This window comes from Corapipo altera, unplaced genomic scaffold, assembly GCF_003945725.1.
Source record: "Corapipo altera isolate COAL_440 unplaced genomic scaffold, ASM394572v1 48b, whole genome shotgun sequence".
Classification (NCBI taxonomy): Eukaryota; Metazoa; Chordata; class Aves; order Passeriformes; family Pipridae; genus Corapipo; species Corapipo altera.
Window position 1 is genome coordinate 14,892,316 of NW_020884884.1, and position 21,728 is coordinate 14,914,043.

At 38.9% G+C, this 21,728-nt stretch overlaps 1 protein-coding gene across 9 annotated transcripts in view; it reads right to left on the reverse strand.

Moving 5' to 3' along the window:
* Positions 1-804: 804 nt before the first annotated feature.
* LTBP1 (latent transforming growth factor beta binding protein 1) overlaps positions 805-21,728 on the reverse strand; it is a 192,850-nt gene continuing 171,926 nt past the window's right edge. For 8 of the 9 annotated variants that reach the window (XM_027641572.1, XM_027641576.1, XM_027641575.1 and 5 more), the window contains 6 exons: positions 21,285-21,413; positions 19,827-19,967; positions 17,357-17,527; positions 6,523-6,645; positions 3,070-3,219; positions 805-1,840 (listed from right to left, as the gene is read on the reverse strand). In XM_027641572.1, the coding sequence (XP_027497373.1) occupies positions 1,671-1,840; positions 3,070-3,219; positions 6,523-6,645; positions 17,357-17,527; positions 19,827-19,967; positions 21,285-21,413 (884 nt within the window). In that variant the 3' untranslated portion in view covers positions 805-1,670. The remainder of the gene's footprint in view (positions 1,841-3,069; positions 3,220-6,522; positions 6,646-17,356; positions 17,528-19,826; positions 19,968-21,284; positions 21,414-21,728) is intronic. The other variant, XM_027641574.1, reaches the window with a different exon arrangement.

Genomic DNA, 21,728 nt, shown 5'->3' on the forward strand with positions numbered 1-21,728 from the left:
ATTCACAGTCACATGGACTTTAATAAGATCTACTGTAGTGCACAGTACTGAAAGGGATACAACTTAAAACATTTTTGGTTCATTGGCTGACCTGAATATTGGAAAAGAAATTTTATTCAGAATCAAAACAAGTATTTCTTTTTACAAGAAATAATAATGTAATTTTCTGACAATTGGACTGAGTTTAACTCACTTTTTAAAACCTCATGTTATCCTTCTCCTTAAAAATGTCAGGCAGGTCTAAAAGACACAGCAAGAATACTTCATTTGAAAAATATCAAAAGGACCTGTTTCAGGATTACCAAAAGAAACTCTTTCACGCTGGAGAAGGTCAAAATAAAACATCTGTTAGCCTCCTAATCTCTTTCTCTGGTTCCACTGAAAAATAAGGCCTGATGGGAAGGTACAGTTCATCATCAGAAGAAAATTCTCCCCCTTGTCTTCAGTGTTTTCTGAAAACCAGGCCATCATACTGTAGAAAATCTGTATTTGCAGATTTAGTGGGAAACATGCCTAAACCAGGAAAGAAGAAAAATTCCATGGGAATCAGCTTCCAAGTCAAACAGTTTCTGTAGGTCTGTGTTTGAAATCTTCCCCCTGAAAGCCTAACTTCAGGCATTAACTAATTCAGATTCTGGTCTTATTAAAACAGCATGAGAAGGAAAAACCAGCCAGACAACTCCCTATGATTATTGTAATGTAAATTAAATCTAGCACTGTAAACACCTGAGGGTTGATTCTTGCAACATAAACACCAAAAAAGAAGAAGGAAAAAAAGCCACAATTAGTAAATAGCTTCTCTTTTTTTTCTAAAAAAAAAGGTGATTTTATTGAGTTTTAATATACAGCTTTAATATGTTAGGGTAATCATACAAGATCTCTCTTGTGTTCAATTTACACATTACAATACAGACGTGAGCTAAAATCTTTTGTTTTAATGTACAAAAGGAATCCAATGTTGTCCACTAGCAGCTTTGAACTTGGCAAGAAAGATTCTAAAGACTTTAAGTGCAGTAACAACCATACAGGATACAAAATGAATATAAGGACATTTCGCCAAGGTATATAAACATTTGAAAAAAAATAAAGTGGTGCCTGCTCCACAGGGCAGACAACTAGCAAATTAAAAAAAAGTCACTGACCAATGTTCCAGAGAAGGAGGAGCATCACCCTGTGTAACAGTTCTTACAAAATGGCCTAAGAATATCTGTATCATAGAATTTGTACTTATCAGAAAAAGGGCTGAAAAGGAACAGTAGGCAAGGAACTGAACAATCAAAAAAATGACATAGTAATATAAAATATTTCCATCACTATTTAAATGCCAAATTAATCAAGCAATAATAAAAAAATTCAAAACAAAACAAAAAACCATAAAAACCAAAGCTCTTCTGTTTAAAATAACAGCACTGTTTTTGAATATTTTCAAAGACTTTTTTTTATGAACACACTATATACTCGATTGTTTCTTTCATACAGAGTAATGTGTCCATTTGGTTTGTCACTTCAGTGAAGCTGATAAACAATCAGCCCATCATGTCTCACCTTTGACACATTTAATGTTTTCTCCCCTTTCATTTGCTACTCTGGTGCCTTCTCAAGTTAAATACTTTTCTTCCTTTTCTTTATACAGTGCAGAGTATATGGGCTTAGGATATTGAGATTTTCCTCTACTCCAGTTCACTCTCTGGTTCTGAGTTCAGTGGTGTGCAGTAGTTTGGCTTGTCCGAAGGCACGTACCCAGGGAGACACAAACATTTGTACGAACCTTCTGTGTTAATGCACTTGGCATTCTTGCAGAGAGACATCCTGTTGTTCAGCTCGCTGCACTCGTTCACATCTGCAACAAGCAGCCATCAAAAGACATGTACTTTAGTATGTGTGTAGGTAAAACTCGTTTAATTTCCAGCATTGTCAAGAGTAGAACAATCTGCATGAATATCCTGAGAATTTTATTTTCAACTCCGATTGGGTGGAATTAGGCTGGGTCAAAAGCTCTAATAGGTTAATTGGAAAGAGGTGGAAGTTAACATAGGAAATCAATAGGGTTTTAAAGGGCCTTAAACTGTTAGATTACCAAATTCAAATTCAGCCTAAGCCACCAAACAAAATTTAATAATCACTTACAGGTGTTTATCTGATGAAAAGTGGCTTATAAGAAAGAAGCTCAAAGTTCTCAGTATAACATCTGTATTTACACAATTGAATACTTGAGGAGCAGTTGGTGTTGTCAGCTCAACAGTTGCGAAGAGCAAACTACCTGCACTCAACATCGTGCAGCATTGGTCTGACATACAGGAGCCACATTTTCTTGCTAAGGAGGCCAGCTCGCCATAAAGTCCTGAAGATTACAAGGCATGTAGGCAGCTTCTCTTCATAGAGCTGTGAGACCTTAGCTGTGGGTTATGGAGTGTAATGCTAAGCAAGGTTAGTGCAGACCTTAAACTGAAATAGTCACACATAATTTCTACTGGACTTCTACACTGAGGGCAGGTTGTTTTGCTCCATCTTCTCATTGACACTTGCCATTCCCATGTTTTGTTGTTTTAAGTGAAGATTTAGATGTCTTGGTTAGTAAATGTACAGATTTACTAGTGTGAGAGGAATAGTTGAATCTGTTGACTGTTGAAATCAGTGAGAACCAGGGGTCAAACTTCACCAGGTGGTTGGTGAATCTGCATATTTAGGCAATTCAACTCCTCTAAAAATCCATTCCTAAAATTACTCCCAGTTCCATCCTCCTAGCTCACTAAAACTTTTTAGAAACATTTGGTCTATATATTAAAGTTAAATTCTTCATAGAAGTCTAAGCTTCATTCCACAGATGTCTGTCTGTTCATTTCTACACGCTTAACTGAACACAGCTGCATTGACCAAGATGAGCTGAGGAACACCAACATAGTTATTTTTGTAACAATAATTACTGGCTTTTGCAGCAAATAAAACAAAACTGGCAGCTGTAATACAATTCAGGTCATCAACTCTAACTCTTTTGTTCCAGGCCCTCTTTAGGTCAAGTGACCGAGTAAACTGGACAGACTAACAGGAGAAATAATATGCTGTCCTCACCAACACAAGTCATCTTGGCCATGTCCAGGTGATAACCATCAAAGCAGTCACAGGTGTAGCCTTCCTGGACTCTTACACATCGGCCATTTTCACATCCATTCAGAATACCACATTCTTCTGCTTGTAACTCCTCAAAGCTGTTCAGGAAACCTGGGTGGAGAAATAACAAGAAAGTTACAAAGCTGTTGAATCAGTATACCCAAATATATAGGAAGAGTCTGAAATTCTCTCAGAAGTTTACTGGAATGTGACTTGACTTTGCAGAAAATAGGTCAGCTTTAGCAGCGCTGCACCATCTGGAGTTTTAGATGTACCAGAAAAGTACTGTGATATGTTTCAAGATAGAAACTGAATAACTTTGTTAACTCTTAAGTTTTTGTGTTAAAAGTCTGTAATTTATTTTTTTTTTGTAGTAAAGGAAACCGCATAATTTGATAGTATATTTTTTAAAGGATACGTCAGCGTTTTCTAAATAGGACATTTTATTTAAATTGTTATGTGTATCAACCTTTATGGAAACAAGTAGTAGTGCAGTTTAGGGTAAAAGATTCTTGAAACCGTATTCTAGAAAAATAAGGTGTGTGTAGAAGGGAAAGAGATGCATTCTAATTTATCTAGAAGAAAACATATATAAAAAATCAATCTCAGCTGCCTTGAGGAAAGTAAGAAGAAATCAGAGACTGCTTTCCTGTTGTGGTTTTGGCCTGTACTTCAGTAACTGGTGCCAGTACAAATACCTATAATCTACCAACTGCTCCTTGTCATAATTCTAGATGGTGAGTAGTCAAAGCTTAAAGGGTTGAGCTTTTTTTTTTTACCTCTTATACAAAGAGTTGTCTTTGTACTCAGTGGTTTATACAATGCCTTTTGTGCTCCCTGCGTTAAGGCTTTTGTGACAGATATGCTTTTATGTATAAGGAAGGATTTATACTTACAGATTTTTTTTTTTTTACATGTTCAGAGATTCTCTCTAGGATTGAATTGCTTCTATAAGTCCCGCACGAGTTTTTTTTGCTAGCTTTCTGCGCATGGAGCAGTGATGTAACAGGACTGCAGATGGCAGCCCATCACATCAGAAAGACTTTTGTGGAAAAAGTTGAGAATGTTGGAGTCATAGGTTTAACAGCATAATGAATATACAGAGGAGAAATTAGAGCTGGAGTGGAATAGAGTGGGATATATCTCCCCATCTGCCCCGTAACATACAGTGACATCAAAATCAAGCCATTGATTTATTGAAAACCTGTTTACTGATTTATATTACAACAATGTGATATGTATATTTGCTAACATACCTAGGACTGTGCATTTCTCCCTTTCCTTGTGCTTGTTCTTCTGTCTTTTTGTATTTACTCCATCCTGTCTCAGTCCTTGAGGCTCTCTTTTTTATTGGCCTGCTTTTGCCTTTCTTCTCTGCCCTTTCCATATTATCCTCCATTTAACTTCCATACTGCCATTTCCACTCCCCCTCTCTTTGACTACATACATTGTTCCTATCCTGGATTTTCTAGCATGGTGGGATTCTTAGTTAGGACCATGCTGGTCAGTCATACAATGAATAGATTCTGAAGACACTGAATACATAATGTGACATGTACTTGCTGACATATGTCACATCTCAAGAACACATATAATAAATAGGATGTATACAAGGGTACATTAAGTGGGAAACATTGCAGCCTTTTCCATGAACCTAGTAAATCACTTCTGAGTGCAATGGTATTGAGGGTATTGAGCGCTGTCATGATGTAGGTAACAATGTAGTAAGAAATTTAACCAAGTTTCATTTAAATGTTCTCTGACAGAGCTTGCAGAGGGCTCTACAAGAGACCTTTAAAGTGAAGATCTTTGCTAATTCAGAAAACAGTGCCAAGAAAAGGAAAGGTGTCCCCCCAGATATGTAGATATTTTTAAATAAAGAAAAGGCATCATTTATTAGACAGATATTTTATACATAGGTATATATACATGTGCATAAACATGTGTACACACCTATACACATATTTTTTCTCATCCTCTCTCTCTCCCTCATAAACACACTATGTCGTAATTTTAACTAGCTGAAACTGAAATATTTATCACTCACAGCAAGTTCTACTTCACAAGTTACTTCAAAACAGCTGGATGGGACCTGTACTGTAATCCTAATGCATGTATTTGGTTCTGTAGAAAATGACTGCACAATGACAAATACTACACTGAAGTACATGGCCCTGCCATGGGACAGGAGGTATTGATTCCTTACACAACCTGCAGCAAGACTGTGACCTTGAAGTCTCTGATGCCTTAAGCAGGATTCCCCATCTGATTCAGTGATAGGACAGGAGCAAGAGACACAAGCATTTAAGCCTCTGCCCCTAAGATGCTGGAACTGGATGATCTTTAAGGTTCCTTCCAATTGAAGCCATTCTATGAAGACAGTGGTCTCAGCTGTGCATCCAAAACCATCCACATTTTATCATATTTATTTACCTCCGCTTATAGCTTGTGAAATGCTTCTTTCCCGGTCAGTATTTTATTCGATTAACAGTATATGAACATTGGTTTCCCAGTCATCCTTCTGACCTTTTTTTGTGTGGATGGTAGTTTCCATTGGTAGTTTTCAACTATGTTACATTTCAATTAAACATCAACACTAAGTTTCAATTAAACATCAACACTCGATAACACTGACTGTGAAAGAGCACAGCAGCAACCTGTAGACCATAAATATATAAACCATGGGAAGTTACCAGCTCCTTCTGATACCTCCACTTTTCTTCTCTAAAACTGTGATTAAATATACTGGACCTGTGGCTGATTTTGAGAAAGATGCTGAAATCTGTAAACATTACTTTCCATCAAGTCTTAACAATGAGCTGGGCCAGATCCCTAAAGAACCCCTATATTCCTCAAGTACAGCCAAGATGCCGTGTACAATCCCTCACGCCCTGCTTGGCAGGCCATAGACTCTAGCCTGAAGGCTATATGTATGCATACTCTCTGATCATACTGTGCTGTACTTTTTCTCCACTGAGCAAGAAAGTCTTGCATGTTCTCATTTCACCCATATAAATTCTGCTGGGAAAGTATGGAAATTTTTTCTTTTAAATTAAATGCACTCTGGAGAAATCTGTCCTGTGCTCCAAAGGAAAATTAATTTGTGAGAAGGAAAACTGGCAATTCTTTTGACCTTGATTTGTAAATCTGTTGGTAAACACAAGTTTAGTAGACTTGGCACAAACTATTTCACTATATTAAAAATTAATTGTACTCTGAGCCCAACTGGACTCTCATACAAACCTGGCTCTTGAACTGGAACACCTGACTGAAAGCTAGTGTAATAGGAATAACAAAAACATAAAAAAACCACATTACTTAGAAGCAAAGAGAAGAATTGAGCTGGCTACAGAGAAACAATTCAGGTTGCAACCCTCATTTCAACTGTTTTACATAACAGAGAAACTTGCTTACGGTCTTCAACAAAGTATGGATTAGTTTCTGGAGTGTAGTGCTCCTCGAAGTCAACTAAAGCATCCTGTCCATATGGCCGTCTCGATCCTGGAACAGGAATGTTGCACAGCTGGGCGTAATCCTCTGAGGGGGGAAAGAAAATAGGATATAAAAGTAAACACACTTGTAACACAGGCTGCATTACATTAGTCCCAGTGAGCTGTGGTTCATATTTGCTGGAAATAAACTTATCTTCCTAGAAACACCATAAATCTGCAATTTCCAGAAAGCATTCTCTCTTCAAGAAGAATGTCATTAAAATGTTAATGAGCCAAAAATATACTATTAAGTCATAATAGGGATAACACCAGGGATAGCTTTGAGTCAATAACTGTACAAAAAGTTATAGGTCAGGTTCTTCTGGTCTGCATGGGAAGAAGAGGAGAGGGATGCTGTGTATCCCACTGCTAATGCATTCCTCTCCAAGACTATCAATGTTTATAGTCCTCATTCTGTGGAACAAAGGCTATCCCAGACCATCATGGCTGCTCTCAGAAGCAGCCCCAAAGGAAATAAATTGGAGCAAGTACAGTCATATTTCTGGCACTGTCGGCCAACCTGAAGAAATCAGAGCGAAAAATACTTTTAAAATAGCCCACACTTATCTACACACTGTATCTTCAACACACGTTTAAGTATGACTGCTGTTCAAAGTCTCCTTGGCTGTGAACCTCAAAAGGCATGGGGGAAAGGCACAGGAGAAATAATTACGCTCTGACTTTGTGCCTTTCTCTAGTAGCTAGATTATACAAGTTGAAGCAGACCAAAGAAACTCTTCATTTCAGGTGCCAGAGTCCATGTCTGAAATGCTGATGCAGAGTTTAATTTTTTTAAAAATCAAATTAAAATTGTGTCAACTCTGTTTTTATTACCCTTTACTAAAACACATACTAAACAATTTATTTGAAAATAGAAATGTTGTTAAAATATAGAATCCAGGTGCTTCTTTAATGTTCCTACAGACTATTTGGCATCTGGTTCTGTGAAGATTGCCTGGTGTTCTGAGAATCGGGCAGAGAAAGGACGTGAAAGAAAAACCACCAAAAGAGAGAGAGGAAAAAAAGCCCTAAGCAGATACAAAATCCAAGAATTGCAAATGGTTACAGGCCAGAAACCTCATGCTGTGTAGAACTGTCCCACACAGCAAATGGCTGGATAAATCCAGCCTGCTCTAGACATTGCAGAGCACAGCCTCACTTGCTGCCCAGCACTGTAACTTTATTTTCACAGGTAGTATCTCCTCCACCTGTAACTATTTTATTTTGTACTGAAAAAAAAAAGTTCAAAAAGTCTGTTTGAATTCTGTGGTCAACAATGTGGCCCTTTGAGAGCACAAGACAGTACAGTACAGGTAAAGCTTGTCTATGAACATCTAGAGTTGTGAAGGGTGCCAGTCCAAGCCTGCAGAATGAACTCCCCAGAGAACTTTCAAATCACTGCAAATCTCACTACCTTCTGTTTCAAGAGCAAAGTGGTTTCCTTTGACATGTGTCCTCCAGAACATATTTATATACAGCAATAATATTCAAAAAACCCTCTCCTCTTCCAGTTGACACAGTACACTTCCCAAGAGTGGTATCCCAGGGTACATGAAACAAAGTCAGCATGAGAAAATAAACAGCATACAGCAAATGTTATTTACATCCCTGACTGCACAGCTTCCCACTGAGATAGTATGATAATAAGCATAGTTTTAAGAGCTGTCATAGGACCAGAAACACCCCATTCTTCCTTCCCCACATCTAATTCCAGATAACATCCATGCATGGAGACAGCCAGGTTACCATTTCAGAGTGACTCCTCAATTCATATATATATAGAGAAAAGCTGTGCTGAATAGTAAAAGCACTTTCTCACAGATGCCTACAAATGTTCTTGGCAAAGGAAATCTGTGCTCTACCACAAAATACTAATTCATCTGGCCTGTGTGGAAGAAACCACCACATAAAAACAGTCAGTGAAAGGCAAGGGGACAAGACAAGCAGGTCTTAGGGATCACTGCTTCACCGGCTTCCCAGATTACTCAGTGCTAATTTTGCCCTTAGTGATACTGGTAGTAGAAACCATGTTTTAGTTGTGAAGGAAGCAGTTGGAACATTTGAAAATCTGTAGAGCTGGAGCTCTCAGTGTACATGAGAGTTGGGTAGTTTGAAGATTGTGCAAGACTATTTTATACTGCACGTTTGCCAATGCAAAGTTGTTTACTGTCTAAACAAGAATAAAGAAACGTTGACAAAAGAAATTTGTTTCCTGCCCCACTGGTCCCTGAAAATCAAATTCTGAATATCTGCATTTTTAGGTCTCTTTACCTATAATTACCTATCATCATCATCATCATCATGGCTAGGCTTCGCAAATGAAGATTTGGGAAGGACTCTACCCACATGTGGTAGTTTGGTCTGGGCCTTCCTTGGTGACTAGTTCGTAACCAAGGAAGAGTCCAGATTCACCCAGTATTCCCTACGATTTTTACGTAAGCCAGACTATAAGAAGAAAGGAGGGAAGGCCTTCGTCCTCTTTCCTTCTGGTGGCTTGGAGGTGCAGGTTCCCTGCTGTTGAGTCTGTTGTGTTGGGGAGCAAGGCCTGGTAAGACCTTGTTGACCTTGGAAGGCGGAGGTTGCTGGCGATCGTTCCAGAGCGACTCTCGGTTGTCCTAAGGAGAGTGGTGGGATATTTCTTTGCTAACTCTTTAGTTACTAGATCTTGGGCTACTGATTGGGATATATATATATATTTTATTTTGGTTTTGTTCCCTTTCCCTTCCCCCTTCCCTTTCCCTTGTGTAATATAAGTGTAAATATATTTATATATATAACTTTAGCTGTCCCTCTCTCGTTTCGGGTTTTCTTGGTTGCTTTCTCCCTCTTCTCCCTGAGGTTGGGGGGGGGGACGACTTCGTGTGGTAGGGTTTGGAGACTTGGCAGGGAGCCAGCTTCAAACAATATCACCACATTTGCTACAAGCGCACTGGTGGCTAAAAAGGCCATTGCGAGACAGACACAGCGAGATAGACACCTATAATACTCTCTTAATACTCTATGTTCTATTTAGCTGTACAAGTAGTGTAGACTAAATCTCTTGTCTTTAGTAATGCGTTGGTTCGGTCACTAGGTGCTCAGCTGCTCTTAGCGACTCTCAACACGAGCAATTGAGGACCAATAACAACGGCAAGTTACCTATGTTACCTTCCTCAGCTTGTGTTTTCCTTTTTCTTTCTCCCCTCCCCCAGGGGAAGAAAAGGGTGGGTGAAGAGGAGAGTACAAAGACTGAAAAGTATCTGGGGGGTCACATTCTGGAAAGATCATGAGAGTTTTGAAATAAGGAGACTTGAATGCCTGAGAGAAATGAACCCATCAGAGTGCCCCTGCAGAGAATAGAACAAGTTATGGCAACGACAGTTTCTGTTGTTTTAAACTTTTCCCCTTGCTATGCTATGTTCCTACAGTTCAAATGAAAAATAATGTATTTTGGGTCACAGTGATGTCTGCTCATCACAGTTTTCCAGGGGAGGGAACTAAATGAACAGAGTGCTGTAAGATTTGTGCATAAAAGCATGAGTGACACACAGAAAGTTGCAGCAAGTATACAAATGGGAGAAAAGCATGACATTGCCCTAGGGAGATGACACTAGGAGACTGAGATCAAGAAGGTGGTAAGGGGGCAAAGAGCAAGAGAGAATGTGAAACTACTTCTGAATGACAAAACCATTTTAGTTGTCACAAAAATTAATGCTCACTTTCAAAAGAATCTTTCATGTAAAGTTAAAATAATTATATAATTCATAATCAATGAAAAACCTTTTTCTATATGGGTTTTTCTACTTGTTCATCTTCTGGCTGTGATCAGGGACAACACAACTGCAGTTCAAGAGGAAAAAAAAGACTTTGTTTTTAGTATATAGTTTAGTCTACACTGGTCCATGTGTTTCTAAGTTTTTCTCATAACTTGCAAATGAAGCATAGAGACATCTTGTTGTATAACTTAGGGTAGCTATTTTAAAAGGAAGCTGATGTATGCTTCCAAAAATGTAAAAGACATTTTTAAAGTCAGATGTATTGCATATTAAACAAGTGTTAGGGGATTACAGCTAGACACACATGCGTACTGGCACAGATCTTAGCTGTAATTGGTGATGAAAGCTCAGCTGACAGAGACAACGCAACATAAATTGGATGGACTGACTGGTTTTTAGGTGCTCTTTAGCATAAATGCAGCTGTGTAAATGTGCATCTGATTTGCATATACAGCTGTTGTGAGTCCACAAGCCTGGGTGGGCCCAAATTGTACCCAAAGGCCTAAAAATCCTTAATTCTCCCATCAGAAAAATTATTCCATATTTCACTTATTTAAAGCAAAATATTATATAAAAAAGCTTTCCTGACACAACCACAAAACAACGGCATCACAGCCAATTCAGCTCCTGCCCATAAAGCAAGCTTTATTTCTGTTCCAGCTCCTCAGAATTGTCACCATCACACACACACACGGAGTCAAAACTATTGACACAAAGGCAGTTCCTTCGAATTATTGAACAATGCAACAGTTTTGCCACTGAAGAAATCACCAGAGAGATGAACAAAACCACAAAAGCATTTATTACATGTAAGATATGTCCCTTCCCAACCAGAGGTTCTGGACATCAGTCTGAATTGGTTAACTTTAAGCTGTCTCAGGAGAATTCATCATTTGTCAACACAAGCTGAAGGTATTTCTGCTCTACATTTAGACTGTGCTATTTGATAATTTAGATAATTTCACTGATATCACCCATGAACAAATGCTGAGGTTTGTGGTGGAAAGCATTCACGTATATTCTACAACTGAAGAAAAGGGAATGCTATCAGTTTTAAGGGATTTTTTTCATGAGTTAGGAAGGATATGAATGTCTTCACATGGATATACTCTAAATGAAATTGCTGAGAAAGAGTTTACAGAGGATGCAAAGCTCTTGCTAAAACTGAAGTAATTACCAATTTGTTTATCTCAAAAATCTTTTGTTTTTTTCCTCACCTTTTGCTCCTCAACCAATGCTGCTCAAATTTCCTAAAATGATCTCTCTCCTACTGCTAGAGGTAGACAGTTAAAAGTTGTAATAAGAGTCAGGTTATTTTTGCTGCAACTTTGCACATGGCTTTCTGACTGCTTGATGGCTTCCATGTACACTCGGAACGTGAGGTTTCAGGAGGAAAACCCTTCCAAAGCTATTCTGCATGTCTCTCCTAAAGTTCAGAAAAAACACTGAAAATCTTCATCAACAGAAATTAAATCAGTCTGCACAACCGAGCAATTGTCAACGCCCAGTTACTGTAATATTTTAAGTCCAGAGGACATAATCGATTTGACCAGAGTCCTTACCAGAAAGGAAGGAGGCACAATGTCATCCTAAATGGAAAGATGAACAATGGTCTCCAGAAATGAATCCAGTGCCTCCCTGCTGATCTTTACCACCTCAAAAGAGGACAGATGGAAACTCATCCTTTACACACATTGGTTTTCCCTGTACTTCCAGATCTTCATGAGTGACATTAGCCAGAAGGGAACACTATGTTCTCATAATATGGAAGCTCAGCCCAGAACTAATTCATGATGTTTACAAAGGATACATAGAGTCTCTTGCAACAAAAATGCAATCCAAATAAACTGTTCTGCCAGAAATGGGTATAATTCAACTACATGTAGGCATCTCCAAAGGTCTGCATCTGAATTAGTTATCCAGTGTCCATTCTTTGCCCGTGGAAACACATAACCACTTCTAGGATACCATCTCACTGTAAAGTACATGTCTAGAACAGATCAGAGGAATATACTGCACAAGGGGCTGATTTCTCTTTCCTGATGGAAGGAGAAACTGGCAGGACCAGCACCGATGTGGGTTTCTGTATAAAAAACACCATGTGATATTGGCCAAGAGAAATCCTACGTTATACAACATCCCAGGTGACTCATGTTACCCACTACCTTCAGTGTTCTCCTAGTGTGGGCTTTGCAAATGCTAAGGTGGAGATAAAGAGAAATTTCAAGGACAACATAAGTCTCCAGCAGTTTTTTATGCTACTGTCCCACAGAACATCGGTAACATTCACTCTTTTCTGAAGATCTTTTAAACATACAGTGGTTCCATAAAAACCCACAAAGTACTAGAATTTAAAACTTAAAATAAAAAAAGGTATGTATAATGATACACAAATAAGAAGGCTGATAAACAATGCTGGTACCCTTTCCAGTTGCCTAAGAATGTGTTCATGATGTTAGTACTCACACCAACAAAAAGGCAGAAGTTATATACGTAGTAATGTACCCCCACTCTCAATAGTTACTAAAACATCTGTCAAAGCTGCAGAGCCCCAGTCCTACCTTACCCCATTTTTTTATATTAAAACTTCCCCAGGCAGCCACAGGAGAAAGCACCCTCCCTCCTTAACTGACTGACATATCTTTAGCTCAGGGGCTCTTAATTCCAGCTTACCAGCATCTTAAGGTGTTACTGAAACAAAGGGGGTACTGCACTGCAAGAACTCCAAAGAGATAATTATACAAATACAAAAATATGCAGTCTCTGCAAATTAAATGCTGACCCCAGCACACCACCTTACTGAACATTTTCTAGCTCATAGTTCTATCTCCTCCTTTTCAAATGTCCTGTAACCTGTAACAATACACCTTGTCTAAAATCCACTGCAGTTCTATAAGGTCTCACAGGAGCTTCTGGACTCTCAGAAGGTTTATAGTTCAGGTCCTACATGTTCAGGTTAACTTCAAGTGTACATGGCTTTATTTAAGATTCCAGATTTTTTCAATCTAGGCCACTTGCTCTGTTTTCTAGCATGGAGGCTTTGACCCAGCTGCTAAACCTATCAGTGCCTGTCCTGCTGCCAGTTACTAGACTATAGACTCTGGATAGAAAGAGTTGGGACGTTAGACACTAACAGTAAATTGATCAAGAAAGCAGAAATTCTGAAGGCAGGCCATCCAACAGGTATTTTTTGGGGGTGGGTGCAATGAAGAAAAGATATTTTGCTTTTGTTATCTAAACCAAAAGAATCCAATTTTCTGATTTTCCACAATTGGTCAATTACTACAGATTGCAAATGACAAATCTCAAGTAACACAGAGGTTTCTTGAGAATAATTACTAAACATTCTTAAGGCAAGTACCTACTAAAGCCACAATGAGCTCAGAGAGAATATATCTCAGTAGTTAATATTTTGGGATTGGATGCAATTTGTGAAAGTCTTTATCTGTAATATGATGATATCATAAGATCAGAATGTTAGAACCAATGTGATTGAAAATAATCTTTGTATCCTTTGTTTAATGATGAGAAGGCCTGCCCCAAGAAATTGTATGCACCAGTAAGATGTACTCAATCACACCATTATAGTTCATGTTTGCAGTATTTTGATCAGGACTTTGAACTAGTATTTTGAGTTTGTTCCTCAGTGTTGTCATCCAAATACTTATCAATCTTACTGTTGTTGGATGTTGCTGTTCAGTTACAATATTTCAACAAGTGCTCAGGTAATAAATATTTTTGTCTTAGGCTCTGAATGTCTGGTGTTATTTTCAGTGGGCTTTGTTCGATTAAGCACCCATTAGTTTTTAGAAATCATAGCAAACATAAGTTCTGTTTTCATGATGATTTAAGACTGCATTTCTTTTTACTTAATATAGAATGCAATTCTGTATGTAATTCATCCTATAGAAGTTCTCTACCTTCCCACTGGTTTTATGTTGGATGCTACTTAAAAAGGACATTTAAATCTTGTAGTGAAAAATGGAAGGGCTTTAAAGACAAGCTGGGTTACAAAAGTTGGAGGTTATTTTTATTAAAGCATGAATCTCTTTAGAAGGGACTTGCAAATGTACCACTTATGCTGGTAGGTCTTTATTTCCTTCTTTCTAAGGGTGGCAACTAGATCCACAAATACAAGAAGAGTATAATAAACAAGGTAAAAGGAAACCACAGATCAGTGAATGATCCGTTCTATGATCCAACCCATTTGTTGGGTAGAACAAATGGTGAAAGTCTTCTGGTGATAATGCTTTTCATATCACCAGGTCTTCTTTAACATGTGTTGCAAATCTTCAGAAGGCTCCTAATTGGGGAAATAAGCAAACACCTTCAGTAGTAAATCTGGCCAACACAATACCTAAGTATTTAAAAATGGAGAAATTCCAGGTTCCCCAGCCAGGACTTGAACCTGTGACCCGCTGGCCTGGAGGTGTGAAAGCACTCTCTTGAGCCAATGATACCACTTTAAGTGCTACAGACTGAAGACATGTCAAATGAATCATTTATTCAGTTCAGTCAACTTTAAATTTTTCTTGGTAAATGTTCCTGAAAACAGAGGAAGGCTTCCAGGTTTCTGTGTGGGTGCGTGCACGTGTGTGTGAGGACAAATGAGCACATACCATCTCCACTAAGAAATGTAAGCTTGTATGCTTGTTCTGACATAATAAAGATTCAATATGCTTTTATTTTTAACTATCTATGTTCCAATCTATAAGGATGATTTTAAGTATTTGGGATCAAAGTATGACTAATAGTTTTAGTTAAAGCAGATACTTCTCAATGCAAATTAAACATCACATAAAAGTTATCCTGTGTCTGGAGAGAGAAAGATTTTATGATCCAACATAATGCTCTTCAGCTTTGACTGAGGATCATTGAACTGATATTTAGGATGTTGTCCATTGGGAACTTCCGTGTCATTTTTTTTAATTAATTTCTCAAGGTTCTTCATAGAGCTAGTGGGGATCTGCACCCCGCTGCTGGCATGGGATTGCTGCTCCAGAATCCTGTGGTCCTAATGATCAAAATACACTTAATATTTTCAGATTGAAATAGTTCCAATTTTTAACTCATATCAGCACTTTTCTTTAATTAAAAAGTTTGCAGGAATCCTCCATGATTGTGCTGTAATGTAGAGTCTTACTGTTTGCTCTGCATCCACGTTTGGAATTTTTCATCTTCCCTTGTAAGACAGTTGCCTTTCCCTGGCCATCTTGGTAGTCTTTTTCTCTTCCTTTTCAGATTTATCCTGCTTTAAATATAACTAGCTAGAAATTTCCAGAAGCAAGTCTCATACCTACCTGAACTCTCTACCAGGAACAGTTTTTTTCCTTCTCTCAGGATTACATGTCACAGATGGGTCACTGTCACCATGTAATGAACTTTGTACAAAGAAAAACTGCTTTAATCTGCTCAATCTTCTACCTGAGGAGCTCCAGGTCATAGCAACAATTCTTCTACTAGCTATTGCCCTGGGTTTTTTTGTCAATATTACATTTAATTCCATTGCAATTGTTATTCTAGCAGGTGTAGTAATTCAGTGTCCTTCTGTAAGATTTGTTCTGACAAAGATATTTCAGAGATTTCCATATGTTATAAATTAAGCTCCTGTCATGCCCTGTTTTTCTTCTTCAGTCTCTTTCTGGGGTAAGCATCAGCCAGTAGTTACTCGAGCCAACATCATCAAAATCAGGAGCTTTTTTTCAGTTGCTGTGCTTCCAAAGCAAACTCAAACAAGTAAAGATATCTAAGAACGGGTTCAGGGACCTCGCAAGTAAATTATAAAAGCATAAAGACCAAACAGAAAGAAACAACATTAATGCTTCACTGAGCTTCCCTATATAGTTTTAACTCCAGGGTTTTTGCTACAAGTAAAACATGTACTGCTTTAACCATGACATTATCATCAGAGTAATGTAGGCCCAAGTGAAAATCCAGGTATGTTCACAATAAAATGTTTTACCAGCACAGCATGGTATTCCTACATGGAAAGCCATATTACTGAAAGACATATTTATGGTAAGAAAGCTACATCCAGACTAAACCTTGGAATAGTTTATATGCAGGGGAAGAAGTAAGTATCGTATCAGACTGTATATACCAGGGCTGATGTATCTTAGGCACAGCATGACATATACCTATGCTGTTTCCACTGGTTCCTTCTCCAGTCCCCAGACATAAATCTGTGTGTCAGTGACATTTCTCTCTATATCCTTTTTGCTTTTGTAGTCACCACAAGCAGCAACTTCTACCTGAAATATCATGGAACAATATCTGATTTCTACATGCGTAAACAAAATATAGTCTTTTAAAAATATGACTGTCACCTTTCTTTAACATTAAGTTACATTCCCTGGAAATTATTCGGTCCTTATTGGTAACCCATTTCCTTTAGCTATCTTAAATTGCTCATCTATACATTTCACATTATGTGAACATATGGCCATATAATAACAACTTATTTTTGAAGGGCTTAGTGATTCTAAACCACAGCTTACCAGATCCTTATCAAGTAAACACATCTAATTGTGGGCAGCCTGGCAGAATATCACATTGAAAAATGCATCTGAATGTACAAAGCAGCAACAAAAAAGTAAAACAGTTATGTAAGCTGTTGAGCAGTGTGGTGTGTGTGTGTTTGTGTGTGCACATGAACTGCATCCGTTTTTTCACAGATGATTTTTGTCAGCCACGTTAAGGAACTCTGCTACCCTTAAAATGTCCTCCCGTTTCCACCAAAGTTCTAAACTGCCTATCACTGATAGTTCCACTGGAAGGAAACAAGTCCTGTAAATGTCAAAAAATAAAAGCAAATACATTTTCAAAATGTAGACTGCTATGATTTTCTGTTAATTAATGAGAAAAAAATTTCAATTAGTTCTTGAGGGGTTAGGGGTTTTTTTTGTTCTTTCTTATGTTATTAGCACAGGTACCAATGCAAGGGATTAAACTGATTAAGTATTTCAGATTTCATACCAAGAATTGGAATGTGTGTTTCCTTACCTGACTCTTTCATAGGACACAGTGCACACTGCATGCCCCAGGCTTCACCGTACAGGCAACAGCACTCAGTATACGTAGTCTGCTTTCCAACCAGAGGTCGACTACAAACAAAATCGTCACTTAGGTGCTGCCAGCAAAGGTCCTGGTAGACCTCAGCTTCTTCAGTTTGTTCTGATGGAGAAGACAGGATTAGATCATCATCACAGCACTGTTATGTAAAAAAGACACTGGCATACTGAAAAATTTTCTAAATTTAGATTAGAAAAATAACCTAACTTTACAGACTTTGCTGAAATTTAAGTTTAGAAGTCATGACCATTTTTAAGTGCCTGAGGTGGCTCATCCCTTGAGTGTTCAGTTTTGCAAAAATCTTAAGAAGTTCTGAGTTGGCACATTAGGTCAATTTAAAAGCACATTGGCTTGGACGCCCAAGAAATAAAACTTCCTAAATCATAGTCATTGCTGAATGCTTAACACTGATTCAGCTTGGCTCTCATGGAAGTTAACAGAGCTTGACAAAAACCAGCATTGAGACAGAGATGAATGCTTGGGCAACCCCATACACAGAATGAATCTTTAAAAGTTGTTATTTTGCTTTTCTTCTATTGCCGTCAAGGGCATCTGAAAGGACTTTTACAAGTAGGGTAGAGCTGAACAAAAATGGGCTCAACGGGAGACTGGACAAATACTTGGAAGAGAGAGCCCCATTAACTAAACAGACAAACTACATCAGGCTCAGGAAATCCCCTGAGCTGAAAATAGCTGGAGGCTGAGAGTGTGCTGGGGAGGGTGAGGAGGAGTATTGTTTATCTGCTCTTCTGGTCCCTAATCATCCACTTACAGCTATTGTTAGAGACAGAATACTGCTGTGAACTGCTGTCACATTCTTATGAACATTAACAAAAACATGTATTTTTGTCAAAGCTGGAGTATTTCAGAGGCATACTAGTTTTGACATAGATCTCAGTAGGAATCATTCCTGGTCCTAGCAAGCTTTGGTCACTGTTGATCGGAGTGAGAGGAACTGTAAACTTAATCTTCCACTTGGAACATAAAAACTTCAGCACAATTGTTTTGTAAAGACATCTGCAAGGTTTTGATTTTGTTCCAACACAGAGTGAAAAATAAATGTTGTCAGAAGCCAAGGTTCTGTCTTGTCTGTGCATATCTATTTACTGCGGTTTTACATTATGCATGGGCGAGTACAGAACTGAAACCTCTCTCAAGAGTAAAACTGAATTCTGAAAGCACAAAGGTGATCACCATTTAGATACCTACTCTACTAAGAACTTGCCAGAATACGCAGTGAACAGCAGCAGTGCGTCTCTGCAACCAAATCCAAATTCTACTGGCAGCAAAGGAACGAGCCTGTCCCCTCCTCCTCTGCGTGAGGGAGGACATTGCCAGTAGCAATACAAGGCTTGAGTGCTTTGTGCTGGGTGAGATGATCATTGCTGTGTCAGCCTGAATGTCGCATGACGGAAGACCCTTTGGGCCCTTGCATTCTCTTCACACCCTAAATGAACCCAAAGGAGAATCCTGCTCTTGGTTTGTTTAACTGAAGACTGAACAATAGAAATGCTGTGGTTCTTTCACAGTTCCAGGCAACAGGATGACCACATTACTCCTCAAAAGTATCAGCCTTATAATTTGGAATGACTAAAACAGGCATTCAGTCTGTATTCCCATTTCTTTTCACAGAAGCATCTCAGGAAAATGCACTGCAAGTTGCAGGGATCCGAGGTCTGGATTTATGGCTATACAGTGCCAGTATTAATCAAACCTATTGTAACATTTCTTTCAAAGACGTGTGTGGCATAGACAAAGCTGTGCAGACTGCATAATGTTCTGGATTTCTGAGATGTTTTTAAGAATTTCATAAGATCTAACATTTTTTCTGAAATCAGTGTCTACTGAAATTAAAAGAACATGCAAAAATGTTACTCTAACAGTGACGCTGCAGCCCGCCGCTTGAGCTCTATGTACCTTCAATGTTAATCAATTGAAAGCACACATACAATTTCAGCTATTTCCTCCTATATCCTGTCATTCCTGTTTTTATTCCCTACTTTGGTAGAACTGAACCTCCAGACCTAGCCTGCAGCCAAACCCCAGCCTTACTGAGACAGCAAGTAGGCTCTGCTTCATTACCTACAAGGCTGGACAAGGCAGGCGCAGAGCTGGTGAACTGGGGTGAGGTTGGGCTGAAGAATCCTCAGCCTGAGTTTAATCTCATAATGCTTCCAGTAATGTCCTGTCTGCATTGGCAAAGTGGAGCACTGTGGAGTCCTACATCATGATGCCTTCTGGATCAACAGATGATGGTCCAAGCACTGCCTTCCAAAATCCTCTAGAAGAGCAGGCTCATCCAAGGATAACCCAGTCTAAGCTTAGACTTAGGGTCTGTAGCCATGTCAGCACCACCTCATAGAGGTGTACTCACTTCAGTAATATGTATAATGGATCATACCACTCGAATCTGCTGGTCTGATGCATCGCTTTTCTGTTGCGTCCAAAATCATTGGGTGTGTACAGAAACAGTTGTAAGATCCTTCTGTGTTAATGCACTGGCCATCAATACAGCTGTTTGGGTCCTGACATTCATCCGTGTCTTTAAAATGGAAGGAAATGTATCAAGAAGAGCCAGCACAAAGTAGTTGCATTGTGTTACTCTATGTTAATGTTTACCTAATTAGGAACAGATTTCCCTGCCTGCCTTCTGTTAATTACCACAAATACCAATTGCTGACAATAAAATCCTGCCTATGTCCGTGGAGAAGGACAGACAGATCAGCAGGATCCTGACCTCTAATCCTCGAGTGCTAGGGAGGAGTACTATGGAGGATGAGGAGCCTTGCTGGGGGACTGGAGTGCCAGGCATACCCTGCATCCAGCATAGCTGCAAATGCTTCCCACATTCCTATCCCTTTGGAACAGTATCAGCAGGTATTAGAGGTGGGTATACTCTCAGAGATTTTTCATGAGCTTGTCAGGAAAAGGGATCACCTTACCTAGCCACAGTAGTTATATTCCTTAGTTTGTCTTGGAGAGGAAAAGCTAAAATTTAGCTTGAAGGGAAGAGCAGACCACTTCAGACAAATTACATTTAATCAGCAAAACCCCCACCCTTTGTAAAGAACAATCATAGAATTCCAAGGTGAAAGGCTCTCTTATTGCAGTTGCAAAAATGACTTCCTTTCATTATGCTATTCTGCACATTATACATGGTTTTCTGCTTCCAAAGCAAAATCCAGGGTCATAGTTTTGAGTAATTTTCAGTTGAGTAACAGAACAAAAGCAGTACAAGGTTGTGCAGAATAAGGTTGGGCTTATCAATGACCTTAACTAAAATTTTGCATTGCATATTAACTCCTATGTGGAAAATATCTGTCCGTGAAAGAAAAAAAAAAGAAGTGTTAATTTGATTTAATATAGTAAACCTGGGACACTTACCAAATGAAAGGTGAGCTTCAACATACAGGCTTTCAACTGCTCACCCCACATACAAAGAACAGAAGGCTAAATTGTACCTTAGCAGAGTGAAGGAGCAGTGTGCATGTAAGGAGGGAGCACCCTCTGATTACATTGTGCTGCCTTCATAAAGGCTGGCGCTAGCGCTTGACTATGCACTCAAAGGAGCACAAGGAACTGTCCTGGAGATGCAAACTCCTGGGAATAATTTGCTGAAAAAGGAAGCAAATAAAGCAAACCCTGCTCTACATGCCACAGCCATGTCATGCAGAATTTCTGACCAGCCGAGCAGAAGGGAAGGGAAATGACCCAATGCATCTTAAAAAGCTGCTACAGGAGTTCAAAGGCCTGGTGTTCCTCCCCTTACTGAGAATACCACGGTTGTGATGGGAATCCCACCACACAAGTCTGCTTGTTTTGCCCATCTGCATACCATTATAGTGACAAGACCACTTACCAAAGCATTGGAGCTTAACAGGGTCATAGTATGTGCCTTGTTTGCAGTAGCACTCATAACCTGGCTGCGTATTCAAACAGAAGCCATTTTTACAGATTTCTTGTCCAAAGAGTTGGCATTCATCAGCATCTGGGGAGAAAATATTAAAGGCTTTGTTACCATCGTTACTATGATACCATGTAGAGGAGCAAGATGGAATAAATCCCATATGCTTCTCTATTCAAGCAGACTTCACTTTAAACAGAGAGTCCCAGGAGCACAGATATCCACAGGAAAAAACCCAAACAACTGATGTGGAAAAGCCTGTGGTGCACTTGTAGCTAGAATGGAAAAGGAAAAACTGGTGGATCATTACTTTCCCTTTCCCATGTCAGAATTAAGTCCTGCGGCACACAGAGACTGGAAGAATCTGCAGTTCCTCTTTCTCTCGTTTGGTATCCCACT